This window comes from Dipodomys merriami, unplaced genomic scaffold, assembly GCF_024711535.1.
Source record: "Dipodomys merriami isolate MVZ:Mamm:240054 unplaced genomic scaffold, mDipMer1.0.p SCAF_2, whole genome shotgun sequence".
NCBI lineage: Eukaryota > Metazoa > Chordata > Mammalia > Rodentia > Heteromyidae > Dipodomys > Dipodomys merriami.
The window spans coordinates 92,768,742-92,788,906 of NW_027203381.1; the positions used below are offsets into that span (position 1 = coordinate 92,768,742).

At 36.4% G+C, this 20,165-nt stretch overlaps 2 protein-coding genes across 6 annotated transcripts in view; both read right to left on the reverse strand.

Annotated features, from left to right (window-relative positions):
* Positions 1–12,759, reverse strand: part of Nsun3 (NOP2/Sun RNA methyltransferase 3) — a 49,023-nt gene extending 36,264 nt beyond the window's left edge. For 2 of the 4 annotated variants that reach the window (XM_070030431.1, XM_070030429.1), the window contains exons 1-3: positions 12,594–12,759; positions 11,670–11,779; positions 3,640–3,983 (exon numbers count right to left, since the gene is read on the reverse strand). In XM_070030431.1, coding sequence (XP_069886532.1) covers positions 3,640–3,983; positions 11,670–11,779; positions 12,594–12,605 — 466 coding nt within the window. In that variant the 5' untranslated portion in view covers positions 12,606–12,759. Of the gene's footprint in view, positions 1–3,636; positions 3,984–11,669; positions 11,780–12,593 lie in introns of all 4 variants that reach the window. The other 2 variants (XM_070030430.1, XM_070030428.1) reach the window with 1 other exon arrangement.
* A 2,545-nt stretch (positions 12,760–15,304) lies between these two features.
* Positions 15,305–20,165, reverse strand: part of Arl13b (ARF like GTPase 13B) — a 42,834-nt gene continuing 37,973 nt past the window's right edge. For both annotated transcript variants that reach the window (XM_070030427.1, XM_070030425.1), the window contains one exon: positions 15,305–16,026. In XM_070030427.1, coding sequence (XP_069886528.1) covers positions 15,950–16,026 — 77 coding nt within the window. In that variant the 3' untranslated portion in view covers positions 15,305–15,949. The remainder of the gene's footprint in view (positions 16,027–20,165) is intronic.

Consider the following 20,165-nt stretch of genomic DNA (forward strand, 5'->3'; position numbering starts at 1 on the left):
ACTGCTAAAACATTCAATATCACATTTTTAGCAACATGATTAACATGGATACATGCATGTGTTCCAACATAAGTTATTATTTTGTTATTAGTACAAAGATGCACTTAATGAAGGGAAGTTGATTTCTTGGGAAAAACCTAAAGGATGGAAAGATGATAGTAGGGGAAGCAGACAAAATGGTAAGTGTAGCATGAGAAAAAAAAAAAACCTAGAGATAAGAAGCAGCAGGAAGGAGTACAAAAGCAATTCAAGGAAGATGTCTTTCCAATTTTATCCACAACCAAAGGCTTACCAGTTGTCAAAATGTTATAACTAGCTGGCAACTATGGTTTGAGACTATAATCAGTTACTAAGGAAGGAGACTGTGCTTTAAGGAGTGAAGCCAGCTGCACAGACATATCTGAGAGACTTATCTTCAATGACCCAGCAAGAAAATGGATCAAATGGTAGTACCACTTATGAGTGAAAGAGCCAAGTGAGAGAAGAGGGCTGTGAGTTCAAAACCTCCGTAACTGTACACATACCAAAAAAAATGTTATGCTGGCACTAGCAGGTCACACATACAATCCTAGCACATGGGACGCTGACATCTGAGGATCACAATTCAAAGCCAGCCCAGGCAAGAAAGTCTTTAAGACTCTTATCTCAAATTAACCACCAAAAAGAGCTGGAAGTGAAGCTGTGGATCAAGTGGTAGAGGCCTAGCTTTGATAAAAGTGCTCAGGACAGCATTCAGATTCAGTTCAAGCCCAGGAATGACACCAAAAAAAAAAATATCCTTAATACTGATAGGGAGAAGAATTTTACTGGAAAAGATCTATAGCCAAGAAAGCTGAACATACCACTTGATCAAGCTCACTCACCATTGTTTAGTATGTTCACGGTTTACTATTTAGAATTAAAATTGTTTGTTCCTTTACTGTCACAATTAAGATACTTCAAAGGATGAATTCACACACACACACACACACACACACACACACACACACACACACACACACACACACAGTGAAGAGTCTATCACTGTGCAAATAGGTGAGACCAGCTAGACCAACAGAAGAGTGCAGTATTTTTTTTCTCAAATCATCCTAAAACATAAGCTCTGAGATCATTTAACACAATGAGCCTCTGTCCAGAAAAACAGCAAATAACGACCTAAAGAAATTTGGTGCATAAAATTCACTCCTAGTATAGCCATCATTTTAAGTTTTGCTTATAAAAGCTTTGATTAGCATTGCTTCTGCATTCCAAATCTGAGGCCTGTGGCTAACCTAATTTTGCACTTCAAGGATCAGCATGAAGACATCTGTACTTCTTAGTGAACCATTATCATTAGTCCTACTTAGAGGAAAAACTACTTTACTTGGAACACTGCCTGCAGTTCATTACCCTTGATGTAAGAACAGGAAGATTCTTTCTCACTTACTTCAAACTCCTAGATTATGTCAGTTTGCCTCTGGGTTTCTAATCAAATCAGCTTCCTTTCACAGATGTGTACAATATTTATAGCCTGCTAATGATGATAATTTAAGGTTAAAATGCTCCCTCTTCAAAATGAAACCCAATGTGATATCTCCCTTCCATCTTTCACAATACTAAAAATTTTGTATTTCCAGTATTATCAAGTATACAGTTGTAACAGCCAGTATAAAAATAGGCTGGAAGTGGAAACAAATATTCTAATAATAGATAATTCCATAAAATTCATCTTTAATTAAATCAATAACAATACAACCTTACAAAATGATCTTGTTTATTTTGCTTTCTTACCCTAAAATATGGCAAGCTTCAATAACAGCTTTTACCAGTACTCTAAAACTTGCACTATATTTTCTTCTAAGTTAACCAACCTAGTCATACCCAGACAAAGTACATTTAGACTGGCATTTCTCACTTTAAAAAATTATTTCAATAGCAAATCTCTCAAAGGAAGAAATAAGTTACCAGTCTTCAAACTGTGATGTGTATGCCCTGGAACTAAAACTACTAATAACTTTCTAAGAGAATGGCAGGTATGGATAGTTTTAAAAGAATTTTCAGACATTACCTTTCTAAAGGAGAATACCTCCAGTGGAACATCTTTTTTCATATGGTCATTCACTAATTTTATAAATATAAAATATAAGCAAATTTCCTACCCATCAAGAATATTTTTGGTTTTTGATTTTTGTTTGTCAGTCATGGGGTTTGAACTAGGGACCTAGATGCTGTCCCTGAGCTCTTTTGCTCAAGACTAGTGCTCTACCACTTTGAGCCACAGGGCCACTTCCTGGCACTTGAGGTTTTGGAGTGGTTTATTGGAGATAAGAGTTTCATGGACCTGCCTGCCCAGGCTGGCTTCAAACCATAATCCTCAGATCTCCTCAGACCTCTCTCTCTCATCTAGAATCTTAAGGCAAACTTTACTGAGTTTAAAAATTCCCAGAGCATTAAAAAAAAAAAGGGCAGTTTAATATGCTGGTGTCTTGGTTGAGAAAAGTGAATAAATGAATGAATAAATCTAACAATTAAGCAACACTGCTTTTTGTAACTGAAATGCCTTCAAATATTTGGATTTTGACAACAGTGGAAATGAATTTAAAGTATGCTCTCATAAAAAAGTAATTGAAGTAATGCTTAAGGATATCTGAAGATTTGAGACAATATTTCTGAATGAGACTGAAGAGCCAATGAAGCCACTACAACAGAGTTTTACCATTTGTATTCTATTACCTGTGTGAACAACAGCATTTACACTTATAAAAAAAATAAGACCATCCAATAAAAAAATCAGACAGAACAGATATTGAATTCTGCCTCATCTAGAAATAAGTAATAATCACCAAATATCTGGGTTAGTTCTTTTTTATAGTATCACTTATTAACAAAACAATTGACAGGAATGTTGATTTGTTGCTTTCAATGATAATACGAATAAAGATTTTTGAGGTCCAGAGTTCAGTTCTCAACAACAACAAAAAGTAAACAATAATTTATAATGTTATCACTGGCTTATCCGCATTTATACTATCTGGCGATAGTGTCTGTATGTTTGTTTTCAGTTCTGTGGCTTGCCCCAAAGTTTTGAACTTGCTATGTAGTCATTCTACCACATAAGCCATGTTAGTCCTATGCCTTTAATGCTTTATTTCAGATAGTCTTTTTGACCAGACTAGCTCTGGACCTAAATCCTCCCTCTTTTGTCTTCCAAGTAGCTGAGATTATGAGTATGAAATATCACATCCAGCCCCAAAGATGCTGTTATTTTTTGTTGTTGCCTGAAATCTGGGTCTGGGCACTGTCCCTCAGTTCAAGGCTAGGGCTCTACCACTTGAGCTACAGTGCCACTTCCAGTTTTCTGGTGGTTTAGTGGAGATAAGAATCTCATGGACTCTCCTGCCTGGGCTAGCTTTGAACCGCAATCCTCAATTCTCAGCTTCTTGAGTAGCTAGGATTACAGGTGTGAGCCACTGGTGCCCGGCTCCAAGAGGATGTTTATACTGACTTCTCAGCTAAAATATCTACTCTTGAGCATAACATCTGGTTTTCAGACTTCCTAATGTTATAAATTCAATTTTACATTTCTTCCCATATGTTTTCACAGTATTTGACATATACAGCTATTAAAATGCTGTCAAGTTCTGAAAGAAAATCAACTACCTGGGTAAGCACACTGCAGCAGAGCTATTGATTTGCCTCCAGGTGCAGCACACAGGTCCAAAACCTTCTCTCCATCCTTTAATTCCAGTGCCAACACTGGCAGAAGAGAAGCAGCATTTAGGAGATAGTATTTTTTCAGGTTCCCAGTTTGGTGTCTTTCTGAAGGCATTCGACTAGGAGTTCTACTGAGGTAACATTTCATAGATTTAGGGTAGTAGGATAAAGATCCTTCAACAAGTGGATGATAGCCCTTCAAATGTAACTCCTCTTCCAGTGCAGAAGGATAACTGAATCTGTTCAAGAGGACAGCATGTTGCCAAAGCTCTGGAGAAGTGAGAATATCTCTAGAAATAGAAAGAGAAAAAAATATTAATAGGGTGAGTGAGGTCCTGGGTTTACACTTCATTTGCGGTGATTTTCAGTCAAGATCAGTCTTCCCAACTTTTCCTTTTCCTCCATAAATGGCTCCAGCAAGCACTGCTGTGATCTTATTTTTATTTTAAAATTTGATTTTATTCATTGTGGCTTCTAGAAAAAGAATTTCCTACACTAAAATATTATAATTACTGCACAAGAAGGGTATGCCTCATTTGCCCCAGTTTCAGGTCTCTGAAGAAAATAAATCTTGCGAAAACATTTTTTAAGGGCCTATCTTAACTGTATGTCTATGAAAATAGATTTCGGTCTGTCATTATTCACACAAAAAGTATTTTTCTTAGAGATAAAATTTATGACCAGATACTATGGTTAGAAATATTATGATAAAAATTTTGTTTGAAGTAATGAATATTAATGTTTCTCTCTGCCAAGGATAAAAAGAATAAAAAGCTAACTACAGTGAACTCTACAGTAATAGAGTTAATGAGGTGATGAGTGGCTCAGATGATACAGATCCAAGGATGATTGAAAAATCACTTATAGACTGATGATGCAGGCTTGCCCCCAATAGCTTTAGTTTAATTTGTATTTGGTCCAACAATTAGATCTCTTGACAATCAAGCTCACATCAACCGACAGATGATGCAGCAGGAAACATTTAATTTATTTACTAGCTGACCTTTCTGGCTGAGTTCTTTGGGAGCCTCATTAACCATGGTCAATTAAATAAATTCCAGCTGCTGTGCACCCTGGAGTTGCCTGTGTAAGAAATGGCTGGATTAAAATGTAACACCTGTGACTCATGCATGCCATGTGAATTTCAATTTAGGTCCAATATGTGCTTTTTCCACTCACTGCTTCTTGCTTACTATGGACGGGGCCATGATAGTTTCCTGGCATATCTGTTTCAACTACTTATCAGGGTAAGAACTTTAAAGCTCGTCAATGTCTGTAGAAAAGACTACTGAGTCCTACCTGGAGCTATTGATTCGGTAAATCTGATATAGGGCCTAAAACCTGTATTTTGAACAGGTTTTCAAATAAAACTATTTCTTTAAAATATACTTCAATGGGAAACCTATGAACTGTACAACAAATCTTATGAATGTGTATCCCAGTCTACCTAAATTTGATTTAAAAAAATTATCCAGTATTTGAGTCATGTATAACAGAGAAGTGGTCAGAAATATAACTGAATTTATGAAGCCTGTAGTGGCTTGATCTTTATCATACACCTTGTAAGCAATTTGTATTGTGTATTAGGATTTGTATTGTGTGCTAATAAAAACACTTTCAACTATTTATCATCAAATAGAACAAATACATAGTCATTGCTTATTTTTCTTCTTAAGAACTTTAAAAGCTATTCTAAGTTAATAAAATAATTGTATATACAGATACCAATAGTTGATAAAAGTAACACACTAATAATTGTGTAGAGTTACCTTCCTAAACCAGACTATTAAAATGATTAAATGAGCACCCTCTAGTGAATAGTTGTAACAGTTACCAAGGAACTGCTAATTTAGAACCAGTTCAGTTTAGCCATTTCTAGATTATATTCTAGATCATATATATATATATATATATATATATATATATATATATATATATTTTTGCTGGTCCTGGGGCTGGAACCCTAATCTTTGATAAGGGAGCCAAAAACACTAGATGGAAGAAAGACAGCCTCTTCAACAAATGGTGCTGGCAGAATTGTCTATATACGTGTAAAAAACTGAAGCTAGATCCTTACATATCACCCTGCACCAGAATCAACTCCAAATGGATCATAGACCTCGAGGTAAAAGCAGATACCCTGAAAATATAACGGGAAGGGATAGAGATACACTATGGCTCCTTGGCAGGGGTCGAAACTTCCTAAATAAAGATCCAGAAACAACAAATCAAAGGAAGACTGGATAAATGGGATTGCACTAAAATGCAGAGCTTCTGCAATGCAAAGGACATAGCTAGCAACTTAAATAGCCCACAGGTTGAGAGAAGATCTTCACTAGCCATACAATAGAAAAGGGCCTCAAATCAAAAATATACCTAGAACTCAAAAAATTAAACCCTCCAATAACAAATGCTCAAAGAAACAACCACCTCATTAACCACCTCTTTCCTCTAGAGAGGAAAGAATAGCCAATAGACACAGGAAGAAATGTCCAACATTTCTGACCATACGAGAAATGCAAATCAAAACAACATTGAGATTCTACCTCACCCCAGTTAGAATGGTCATTATCAAGAAAACAAATAATAACAGACGTTGGCTGGGATTTGGACAAAAGGGAATGCTACTACACTACTATCAGTAAAACTGGTTCAACTACTTTGGAAAGAAGTATGGAGGTTCTCTAAAAGACTAACCATAGAGCTCCTCTATGATCCAGCAATCCCACTCCTAGGCATTTACCCAAATGATCATAAACAAGGCCACACTAAAGCTACCAGCACAACTAAGTTCATTGCAGCATTTTTTACCATAGCTAAGACATAGAATCAACCCAGATGCTCCTCAGTAGATGAACAGATCAAGAAAATGTGATATATATATATACATATACCATATATATATATATCACATATACACACACACACACACACACACACACACACACACACACACACACACACACACACAATGGAATTCTATTCTTCCATTAGAAAGAAATGGCATCATTCATAAGGAAATGAAAAGTCTTAGAAAAAATAGTAATTGAAGTAAGCCAGACTCAAAGAACCATAGGCTTCATGATTTCTCTCATTTGTAATTAGAATATGTCTAGGATAGTCCTAGCAGAGGATAACATTGTTCGACAAGAAATGTACTCATTACCTTACTCATGTAACTGTAACTGATCTGTACATCATCTTTACAATTAAATTAAATTAAATTTAAAAAAGAAAACCAGGGCTGTAAACTGATTCCTGAAACTTGATGGGCCTGTATAACCCAGAAAACCTTTCTGTAGAATGTTTCACTATTGTGTTCTGTTGTTACCTCCAATATGCTAAATCATTATTGTCTTCTTATCAACATTCACTCATTTTTTAAATATAAACTAGATTTAGCCAGGCATTGGTGGCTCACACATGTAATTGTAGCTATTCAGGAAGTTGAGATCTGAGGATTGTAGTTCAAAACCAGCCTAGGCAGTAAAGTCCATGAGACTCTTATCTCCATAAACAGAAAAAGTCAGAAATGGTGTTGTGGCTCAAGTGGTAGAGCTCTAGCCTTGAGCACAGAGAGGCTCAAAGACAGAGCCTAGGCCTTGAGTCCAGGCCCCAGGACTGGCAAAAAAAAAAAAAAAAAAAAAAAAGATATATATATATGAAAACGTTTTTATCTAGAAACTGCTAAACTGAACAGGTTCAAAATTAGCAGTTCCTTGTTAACTGTTACAACTATCCACTAGAGGGTGCTCATTCAGTAATATTAATGTATGGTTTAAGAAGAATAAATGAATTCATGGAACACACAAGAGTATGTTTTCAATCCATTTTATTTTTAGTTATCAGAAGTTCTAATGATGAGATGATGGTTTTCTATTCTTTCTTGGCAAGGTTTCTTCCTTATCACACATACAAGAGAAATTCATGGCAAATTTCTTATCTACAGTACATAGCAAGGAAGTTCTGAATGAGTATTAGTGTTTTTGGTCAAGATAGCAAAAGACTAAAAAACCAGAATGTAAGAATATTAGAATATATGTACACACTCCAGAGTTCTGGATTCCAGGCCTCTCATACCAACCCAAATGGCATGCATTTGCCATAGAGTGATAATCATTTTTACCACTGAGTTTTAAAGGAGCACAAAATTGCTATTTTATAGGGTTTTGCACAAATTCAAGTTGTATGTATGTGTATAAAGCCAACATTTGGGACAACATAGAAATCTAGATACTAGCTAATTTCTCTCTTCCTTAACCATCCCATTCTACCACATTATACAAATCTGGTGATACTATCGAATCAAGCAATTATTTTCCCTTTGTATCCATAAACTTGGGTCAGTAAATGGTTTTTGTTTTTGTTTTGTTTTTTTTTTTGCTTATTTGCTTTCAATAGAATACATAAAATTTCCATAAAGAAAAACTTCATATGAACTGTATTCATTAGCCCATGTCTCAAGTTATCTGTAAATAAGATAACTACATCTTAGAGGGTTGTATAGAGAATTGTTGTTGGTTTTACAATGATGAGACTATTGGCTGATATGTGTAGTAGTTAAAATAAGCAAAAAAAAAAAAAAAAAAAGGTAGGAAGTAGCAAACTACAGGTATTATAATATGCCCAATAAGAGATGATGAAAGCCTAACTAAATAGTGGCTTTAGAGTTAGAAAGAATTCCAAATTTAAAAAACTTATATATCAGGCAGAAGCAACAGCCTTGTTTGTTTTGATTTGATAGGGGAAAGAGTAGTGTTGTGTAATACCATACATTTTGGTAGTCACCAAGATAACTCTCACCAATCACACCAACTACACAATTTGTGGGATCCCATAGACCACTCTCATGGTTGACTATTCACTAGAAACACACGTTAAAAACTGCTGTACTTACAATTGTGGCTACAATTTATCATAGAAAAAAACATATAAGGGGCTGGGAAGGTGGCTCAGTGGTAGAGCATTTGCCTTGCATGCCTGAGGCCCTGGGTTCCATTCCTCAGCACCACATAAGAAAAAAGAAAAAAGCCGGAAGTGGCACTGTGGCTCAAGCGTAGAGTGCTAGCCTTGAGCTGAAGAGCTGAGGGACAGCGCGCAGGCCTAGAGTTCAGGGCCCACGACCGGACCCAAAAACAAAACAAAACAAAACAAAAACATAAATTGTAGGCATGCCTCAAGAAGTAGTGTGCATAACAAGCATGAATTTTTTATTTCAAACTGTGGTACGACAGATAAGACCCACTTTTCTTCACAGTAAATGTGAAAATATGCATAGGAGTATTGGCACTCAAAGGTGCTCAATAAGTTCTGGTGTCCAATTTCATGAAGACCCAGAAAGGCAGACATAGTCAACTGCCCTTTACCTTTTATTCTACAACACTTGTGAAAGATTGAGCTGATAGGTATGCTAACTTTCCAGACAAATCACATTGTTGGACTATAAGGTGTGGCTCAAGGTCTCTAGTAAACATGACACTCTTATCAGGTGTATTTCAAGGGCTTATATATCACCTCCATAAAGGTGAGGAGAAATGTTGGACTTAGGTGAATGAGGCTCATTTTTTTGTTTTTATTACAAAGGTGATGAGGTGTAGAAGAAAAAAGATAATCAGATTAATGGTGATACTTTGAGATAACATAAGCAAATATCCAAAGCAATGAGAAAAATGATATGCTTCTCAGTCTGCTGAATATAACAACTAATTTTAATTTTCAGAACACTTCAAGTAGGGAAATGATACTAGAAAGAACTGCTTGGCTTGATACAATATATTAAGCAAAGTTTAAAGTCTTGCTTTGGATTTGAGAAAGAACTGGAAGGTAACATGTATTACAAAAGTTGCACTCAGTAAACTTGAACTTTAAAGGGTCTCTAAGAGGATGAATGGCCAAGAAAGGGCATTACAAAACAGCGCAATTCACTACAATTAAAACAAATACTAAAACTTTCAGCTAAAATTAGAGTTATTATCTACACAAGGAAAAAATAAAACACTTGAGTTTTCCTGGAACTAAATAGAAATCTACTTGGTTAAAAGCACATTATTACGCTTTATAAATTGTTACAAAACAAAAATACATAATTCTATTCTTATTTACTATCGTCTATTTTAGATTGCCTTCTGAAAAAGCCTTTATTTTGCTTATAGCAACTTTAGTACACAGTTATGCAAAACTTAAATTAACATAAAATCACAACAAAAAGGTAGATGAAGCAGAAGGCACAGCTAATTAAATGGGTTTGAGGTTCACCAGTCATTTTGTTTAGGGTCAAACAATAATTTATCAGGCTGCCAAAGCACACTAAATACAAAAATAACTGCTTACAGGGTATGAGTAGCCAAGTTTCTTTAAAATATACACATGAAATATCTCTTGAAATCTTTAATCATCCAAGTATGCTTTAATTACATTCCAGGTAGGAGCAGCAGCACAGAAGGGTTAACAGTGGGAACTCTTAAGTTAGAGAACTTAGGCACAAGTTCCAGCTCTGTTTTTTACTAGCTAAGTGAACATGGTCAGGTTAACTTTAATAACCTTAAATTAAAAATGAAAAACAACTCTTAAATATTGTGTCTGAAAAGCACTTAAGTCAGCATTGTCTGTCACATTAAGCATTCAAGATATGTGATTTTGGATATACCTTTGCATACTGAAAACATCACTAATTTATTACACACTTCCATTCCACCTATGTGACAAAAGATACTCATATTGAAATCTAGCTGTGAAATAAAAACCGTCTATATACTACCTTTTCATATTTTACCTTCTCATACCTTATTTTACCTTTTCATTTCATGTCTCCAAAATAGCTTTAATTTCTTCTAAAATTATCTTAAACCACATCAGATTGTATTTTATTTGCCAAGACTTAATCTTTGTTCTAAAAATTACTTAAAGCTAATCTGTATACAGAAGACATACTGTGAGTTAATTCAAGTAAAAAGTAAAATGACTATGTGAGTAACTATTCTCTGAACCATGATTCAGATCTATCTATCCCCTGTGACATAATGGGTTGGGTTTTGTCCTTAAATTCTCCAATGGTGCATATTCTTTGCTTAACTTACAATGTGTCTGCTTTCGTCTGCCAAGTTAACACTAAGACCTTGTTTTTGCTCAGGCCTTCGATTTGACAAATAAAACAGGTGTATGTGCCTACTTATATCATACTCATCAACTTTACATAGTTAGAACAATGCCACTCTCCTTATAACACTAGATGGTAAGCAATCCAGACACTAAGACTGTCTTGCTCTTTGAAAGACAGTGGGTGTTATAAATCACATACTTGGTGTCAAAGGCCCATATAGTAACACTGTGAACGGTAAAACTCAACAAACAAGTCAAATTCCTCAATTTTATGAATTATTTTTATAATACACTTAATATGTATGTATGTTCAACAGATACATCAGGGAATAAATGATTATTAAAGAATTACTGTTGTTGCATCTTACTTTTTTTTGTCAGCTTACTCAGGTCCTAGGCACTATCCCTGAACTCTTTTGCTCAAGGCTACTGCTCTACCACTTTAATCCACAGAGCCACTTCAGATTTTAGACATTCACAGACTTTCTCGCCCAGGCTGGCTTTAAACCACAATCCTCAGATCTCAGCCTCCTGAATTGCTAAGATTATAGGTCTGAGCTACTGGAGCCTGGCTTGTTGCACCATTTTTAAATTTCAAAAACTACTCAAAATTTTAAGAATCTTTTGTCATAACTTTTCAAACTTAGTGATCGGTTGTTTCATAGAGCAAAATAATTGCTCAAGACATAAAATTTTCTTAATATCACAGTTTTCCTTTTTCTGCTGGCCATTACCCTATCGTTATAACAATTTCCTATTAGTGTCTGCTTCCAGGTTTAGAGTCTACCGTTTATCCTCACTGCATCCAACCTCCCCAAAATTAACGCTAAATCCTCTCTCCCAACGGTTCTCTCAGAGCATCAAGAGATTATACTAACCTTACTGTACTCCAGGAATCTCCGAGTTCGTTGGAATACTGTTTTTCAAAATGATCCAACACAACTTTGCAAATCTGCTTTGCAAGCTTCCCCTCTGATTTTGATCTCAGCTAAGATTATAAGGGGAAAAAAAAGATACTGACACTCAATGATAACAGTACAAATTTATTGAACAACAACAGCGTGGTCTTTTTATTTACAAGAAATTCAAAAGATACCCCTGCCATTTGGTCATGGAAGCATTATTAGCTACAACAAAGCTGTGTTACTAATACGCAATCCCCTTATGCAAAAGCAGGGTTTTTCAACCTGATCGCTGTCCAAACGTGAAGCACAGGTGAGAAGTGGAACTAATCATGCCAAGAAAACGGCATCAACTAGAACAGAATTGACTTAAAGAAGACCAGAGGCGGCTCCGTGCACGCCTCAGTGGGGCTTTACTACCGGTGCGCGCCCCGCGTGAACCGAGGCCGAGGCCGGACAAACAGGCCAGGGGGCGGGGAGGCCGGACGGACAGGCCAGGGGGCCGGGGAGGTCGGACAGACAGGCCAGGGGGCGGGGAGGCCGGACAGGCAGGCCAGGGGGCGGGGACGCCCCGTGTCTTCCCGGAAACTTATTGCTTAACGAAAAGCGTTTCTTTCGAGGTCCAAGAAAAATGAACTGAAACCCGGTCCTCGGATCCCGGGACACAACAGCGACCCGGAGCGAACACCGGGACCCCCCCCACCCCGACGCGCGAAGGCCGGGCTCGAACCCGGGGAAGCTACGCGGCGGCGGGCCGGGCTGCGAGGCCCCGAGCGGGGAAGAGCTCTGGGTGGGGACCTCGGGGACTCGAGCGCAGCACGAGCGCACACGACACTGTTCCAGGCTAGGAGACGCGTCGGGGTCGGTCGCAATCGCCGAGCCGGAGCCCCGGGGCCTCACCCGAGTCAGCATTGTCCCAGGAGGAGCGTCCGAACGAGACTGCGACGAGACTCGACATGAGAATGACCAAGGCAGAACACCCGACTTCCGCGATGGCCGGACAAGCCGCCGGCTCGCTGGCTTTCCTGTTTACGATCTCGCGAGATCACCTTTGGGCGAAGTCTAGCTAGGGGATTGACAGCTTCCGCGAGAGTTTCGCGGGAGGCGGCTCCGCGGCTCCCGGAGGCCGGTGTTTCCTGGGACCCGGATGCTGTGGGCGCGTAGGGCGTGGGAAGCTGGGGGCCCTGCTGGGAACTGTGAGGGAGGCCCAGGGATTCCGGGGCAAGTTTCACTGGTGAACTGTGTACGTGCGTGGTCTCAGCCAGAGATCCTGTCCCCACCAGGTGATTTATCGTGACTGAGTCCATCAGTCTGAGAAGCTGTCACGGGGGATGTGGAGAAAGCTCAGGCAGGCTCTGTCCCAGGATGCCAGGTTAAGTCGGATCACACACCAGTGGAAGGTTATCCCAGGGTTCCATCCGTAAAGAAACGGAAAGACTCGGAAACAATCGCATCAAGACAAGCCAGACCCGCAGAGATACCGGCTGCAGGACTTCGCTCCTTTGTGTGACTGTACTGTGCTATAAATCTGCACGCTTGGCTATGATAAACAGGCCTGTGAACACTCACAGACCGGAGGAGATGGCGCCTAGGAGAGGACCCCAAAGGCCCAAGCGTTGTGCATGTGATCCTACAATACTTACTGAACGCTGGGATGTGGAAACAGGGTTTTTTTTAAGTTTTGTTTTTTTCTTCGTGGTCACTTTTATGTCTTGTATGTAAGTTTATCTATTTGGGGGACAATAGAGGGAACACAAATGGTGGGACAAAGGGTGAACAAATGCAGCAGTAATACTCTAGACACTATGTTGAAAATGAACTATACAATGGGGGGGGAGGTGGAGAGTGAACAACTAGGAGAAAGGGAGGGAAGAGGTTCAAGAGGAAATGTACACATTACCTACATAACTGCAGCTCCTCTGTAAATCACCTTTACAATAACAATTTTTTTTTTTGGTCCGGTCGTGGGGCCTGAACTCTGGGCCTGGGCGCTGTCCCTCAGCTCTTCAGCTCAAGGCTAGCGCTCTACCACTTGAGCCACAGCACCACTTCCGGCTTTTTTCTTTTTGCTGATGTGGTGCTGAGGAATCGAACCCAGGGCCTCATGCATGCAAGGCAAGCGCTCTACCACTGAGCCACCTTCCCAGCCCTACAATAACAATTTTTAAGTATATTATTTTAGTCTTCAAATTTAAATTGTCTTTCTGAAAACATATTTTAAAAAACCTCATTATCCAAAGAACCTCATTTAAAACCAACAAATGTAAGAGGAACAACATGCTGGCATAAATTATTTTATTGTGTAAAAATGTAATTATAATGATCAAGAATAAAAATGTAGCATATAACAAAATAGACATTTAATTGTTAAAACCTCCATTAACAAAATACCTTTCAAAGTATCTATTAGAACACTTTAGGGAGAAATTAATTTTCAGAAGGATTATATAAAACATTGATTCCACTTTACAATATTTCAAAATCTTTTATTAAATGATGTCAGTAATTATCATACAGAACAGTAAATATGTATAGTATAAGAATTTTAAAAATGTCTTCCAAATCAGAGGAATGGGGAAAAGATAGGAAATGTATGAGTTAGTTTTTTAAATGAATAAATGTATGTATTACAGGAATCTAATATAAGCCAATTTTCCCTTAAAATCCAGTCCAAAATCTATATCCTGTCTTCCTCCAATGCTTATTCTCACATTTCAACTGCTTATCAAATTTAGAAATTTTGTATCTGAAGTGGAATGCTTTTTGATCAGTGTGATAGGTATGTCACACATATAAACTCCTTAAATTGGTACCATACTGACTATAGAATTAAGTGGCCTGTTTATGAAAAAATGTGAATACAGTGGGATGCTCTGAAGTAAAATTTAATCATATGAAACTGCCTCAGAGGCACGTACTGCATGCTGTCAATTTAAGTTACTGCTGTCAATGTAAGTTACTAAATGCACCAATCTTATCAAGGTGACTTGAGAATTACTGTGCTTTTATCTAATTTTACACTTGATATAAAGTCAGGCTTTCAATTAAAGGTAACATTATGAAACCAGTACTCAAAAGTATCTAGCTAAAAGTTGGAAGACAGATGAGTAGAGAATCTGATGATACTCTCAACTACAAAAAGTGCTATTATTTTAAACTGAGAAATTAAGAAAGTATTTATAAACAGTATACGAGCTAACTTTTATTCTTATTGCTTTAATGTCCAAACTTACTTGTTGCAAAATATAAACCTCTGGACCTGCAGGTGCCTTTTAAACCGTTTTTGTCTTGAAATTTAAGTCAGAAAATAACTAGCTCCTGACAGTATAAAGGGCTGGTGCGGAGCACCATTACCTCTGAAAGTGTCTGCTTTTAGAAACAGGGGTCTACTGTATTTTAGAATAATGTTCACAAAACATATATTTATTTTAATGAATTTTAGTGAATATTTATTTTTAAAGAATCTTTTAAAAATTAGATTTTAAAAAGGCATTTCAAGTCTATTTACTGGGTTCAACACCAAAGAAAAGAAGAAAAATAACCACAAATGGAACTGTGTCCTTGGGTACATATTGTTTAGTAGAAGAAAGATCTGAGAATTTGCTTTTGTAAAAAAAAAATTAAAGTTAGGCCAAAAAGAGAATTGATACTTTAAGAATAATGCTATCACAAAACACTTCTACCCATATAAATATATCCTGTTTGTATAGTTCATGTCTGTCAATCAACTCTATATTCCAGACACAGTTTAAAGAAAGTATCTGCAGAAAAGTGCACAATGAAGAAAATAGAAATTAAACAAAAGTTTAGAAAAATATAAAAATAGTTAAAAATGTAGTTACAAATCTCCAGGAATTCCCATTCCATACACATGTATCTTACAAAAAATGTTTATTGTATAGAAATACAGACTATTAAATAGTAAATAAAGTATTCTGAGTCCACTGTCTCTACTTCTAAGGAGGTTTTCCTTCAGGAACATGCTCATCAGCAGGATGTGTTAACCATAATGTCAACACTAAATCTTGCTAATTCAATTAAAATGCTCATACAATCTATTGGTCATTTTGTTTCCTTCCTGTTTTATCAGTGACGATATTGGAGAAGCAAATCATCAGATCATCGTCTTGGCTATTTTCTTCACATTAAAATCAGTTATTTACTGCAGTCATCAATGCTCAGGGTTTTTCTCCTTTTAGAAATAGCAAGGCTCCAGATCCCTTTTCTAATGTTGACAGCTAGTCCACATGACTAGGTTATGAAATCACATCATGAGCCTCGCTGTTAGGTCTCTGTCGCACAGCCAGTGGAGGCAGCGGCTTCCCATAGAAATCTACATAAAGAAGGAAACCAAAACCACAAAACCATTATGGAAGTCAAACTTTTTGAAACAGTTTTTTATATTCCAACCAACATCTTCAAAAGAGCAAAACAAGAAGTTTGGTCAAGGAAGATGATAGGTAAGGAAAATAGGAAAACAAAAACAAAAATAAGAAACCAAAAAAAAAAAATGTGAATAAGTTCAAACGACCAGGGTAAATTCTACTTGACCTAGTAAAATGCTATACAAACACACTAATGTAATATCTATATTGGTTTCTAATTACATACTCATGTAAGAACAAATCAAATATATTTACATCTTCAAGATCTTCTCACAGGATACTTGTAAATCTGTATTTGTACATACTGTGTTTTTATCCAGTGATGATTGCTGCTAGGTATTTTAGAAGAAAGAAGTTACAATAATGCTTCTGCATAGTTCAATGATTGGGGAAATTTTATACAAAATAGTCTATCTTTAAAATAAGTTTCTATTCACTTAATGATCATAAATTGGCTTATAAGCTTAATGGCACATATGTCATCTATAAGTAATTAATTTCGAGTCTACTATCTTAAAATCATTCCAGAATCATTAGGTGTTCAGGACCACTTAAACATATTAAAATTGTATAGGAGGGATATTCAGTGCAACTAGTAGGTTTCAATGATGCCCTGACAAGTGTTAATATAATAAAATAACACAATGAGTTGAAGTATGGGATTCAAAGCTGACAGATCTAAGCCCAAATCTGGATTCTACCATTTATTAGCAATGTGGAGTATATGAGATCATCATGCACAAAAGGCAGACATTGTCATGCTATAATTTGGGAGAATTAAAACTTTAAGCACAATGGCAGGCTTAGGGTATATGCGATATTATTCTTGCTATCATTAAAATGAAAACAGAGGTAGTTCTTCGGACAAATTTAAAAACATTTTCAGAAAAGATCAAATGCATGTGTAAGAAGTATCTTTTTCTTTCCCCCAAATTAAGTTCATATCTGTCACTGATTTTATCGTATTTTTGCCAAAAAAATGCATTGTTTTATGCATAGGTATGTGATTGATTTCATCATAGAGGATACAAGTAGAACTTAATATAAGTTGTACATAAATAAATAAAATGATCAACTTAATTGCCAACACACATCCTAATAAAGAACTTTAAATATTTTAGTTTATATATTTGGTATTTTTTACTCTTTGACTCATTTCTCATGTAATACATAATATATGACATGGACAGAATAGAGGTTGAGAGTGCCCAGAAAGCTAATCGGTATTCTCGGTTAAGTCTTTTCTCCGAATGCATTTGTCTTACCATTACACCAAGCAAGCTTTGTATTATTAATGCTATTTAAAAAGCAAAGTCAAAGGCAGGCAGGTCCCTGTGGCTACATGCCTGGAATCCTAGATATTCAGGGAGGTTGAGATCTGAAGACCATAACTGGAAGTCAGCCCAGGCAGAAAATTTCATGAGAGTCTTAATAGAGCTGTAGCTTAACTGTGTGCTAAACATGTTTGAGTTTTTAAAAAAAAAAAAGAAAAGTAAGGGACAACACCCAGGTCCTGAATTCAAGCCTCAGGACCAGCAAGCATACGCATACACACACACACACACACACACACACACACACACACACACACACACACACACACACACACACACACACACACACACACACACACACACACACACACACACACACACACACACACACTATTATCAAGGTAAATTTCTGTAAAATTTTCTGTTAGAATTATAGTAAGTTTGTCAACTCAGCAAATTTTAACTGACTAGAGTTGATTTTTAATTATATATTCTGGTTTATCAAGTATGTTATCTAGTTTCCATCAATCTTTTATCAATCCAGTTATAGATATATAGACCAAAAATGTGTTCAAAATTTAGAAAAAGAAATGCAACCATATATTAAGTATTTAGTAGGATATCAAGAGTAACATCTCTTGATAAACCAAAAAAAATATTTCATGTGTTTTATATTAAAATACAATGTTATTATGCTTGTTTTCTTTTCTAGTTAGAGATGAATGTACATATTTTTTTAATCCAGGTTGCATATGCTTTAACTTTAAATTACTGGGAAAAATAATGGTATTTAAAAACCTTTAAAGGTTATCTTGGGTTTCTCTGTTCTGGGAAAGTAATTTTTGATGAATAAATAAAGCCAACTGGAATATTAAAATATAGTGACCTTAAATTTTTACAATTCTTTCCATCTAATTTGGGAGCAAATGTAGAAAAATGAGGGGGGAGGCACCAGTTTCAAACTCTTACACTAACTGTCTTTGTGAGACTCTCCCTGCCCCATGAAGGTACCATCCACTCTTTGCATGTCATTTGACATTCTCCCACAAACAGCAAACTAGCATTTCCTCAACAAGTGTTCATTATGGCAAAGTACTCTGGCTAAGTGATGACCACTGGGGAGAATATCCTACCTATTCATCCTCTTCACCTTACCTCCTGAGTCCCTTCTGTCTGAGTGACATTATGTTAGACTGTCAGACTTTCCAGATACATCACACACTTCTACATATCTCTCCAAAACAGATATCCTTCCTACTCATATTTTCAGTCTCGGAGACAACACTAACCTTGCTAGTCCTTTGAACCAAAATTTGAAGCTGTCCTCCACCTATATTTCCATTACTCTAATATCACTAATAATTCTTAAAATATTTTTGTGTATTTTTCTTCTTCATTACAATTTCCACTTTGATTACAACAGCTTCCTGACTGGGATTTTTCAGTTTGTCACTATCATTAAGTTTTTACTTCACATTGTGAGAAGAATTATTTTCCTAAGCATTAAATCTACTAATACAATTCACATGCTTAAAAAACAAGTCCAGATATTTTAACATATCTAGGAGCCTTTTTCCATCAGTATCAAAGTCCAAATTTCAATAATTTCTAAAATTTAAAATTATCTCTTTTTTACTAAATTCACATCAACCTAAACTATAGTCACAAGTGATTGCATGTTGTCCAAATAAACCCTGTACTGCCTGTTCACACCTTTGTACCAATTTTTTATATGTGGGGGTGGAGGGTATAGGGTGCTGTCTTTCAGACAGAATCTCACTTCGTACACCAGGGTGATACAGAACTTTTGATACTATTGCCCCAGTTTCCTGAGTACATTATAGTCATGCCTACTATTGAATAGTCTGTTTCTTCTATTTACTGACTCCTTAATGTTTGAAGACTTAGTTCAAGGGAACTTCCGTAACTCCTGCAGTTTATGCACAGTATATAATTCTGTACCATATTATGTTCTGTAGTAAACATTACTGTGTAAGCTGGAGTGTGGTCCTCTCCATTAGGTAAGGCTCTCTACTATGTACATCTTACTGATCTTAGAATGTTTTTAGCTATTGCCAAGTGAAAAATAGATGCTGAAATATGAATTTAGAGAAAAACTATCAATCCTATTAGAAATTATTTTTCTACAGAAGTATGTGTATCCAAGTATGTATATACATATGCATCCTTATGCTCAATTTTCTGTTCTGTGACTATTTGTACTGACAATATACTCCAGTACATATAAATCAGGTATAAAGCAGGAAGTAACCTATTATAACCAAGAGAAACATTACAATGTAAAAATCAGCAAATAAGGCACAAATATTTGATTCTACTAGAAATAATACATCAGTAATTCTCAGTCTGAAAACAAACTTTTCTGCTTTTAGAAATACAAAATAAGTTAATATTTATTTAAAATATTTCATTACTGACCTATAGTATTATGAGAAAGAAAACAAGCAGTGCACTTACATACTTTTTGAAAAATAACAGTTTTACATAACATTAAATTATATGGTACTAATTTTCTAAAAATTAGGAATTTTTCTAGTAAATTATCCACTCAGGAAACAAAATACTAGAGTAAGTTCTATGCTAGCCAGCAAAAAGAGAACTGGAGGGACTGGATGTGTGGCTCAAGCAGTACAGTGCCAGTCTAGTACATGACCCTGAGTTAAAAACTTAGTACTAATAAAAATGAGGGGGGAAGAGAAAGGAATTGGATCCTTTCAATGAACAAGCTGGCTGAGCAACAATTGTATGTCATTATTCCTTTGTATTTACATTCAAAAATAATGTGGCTGGTG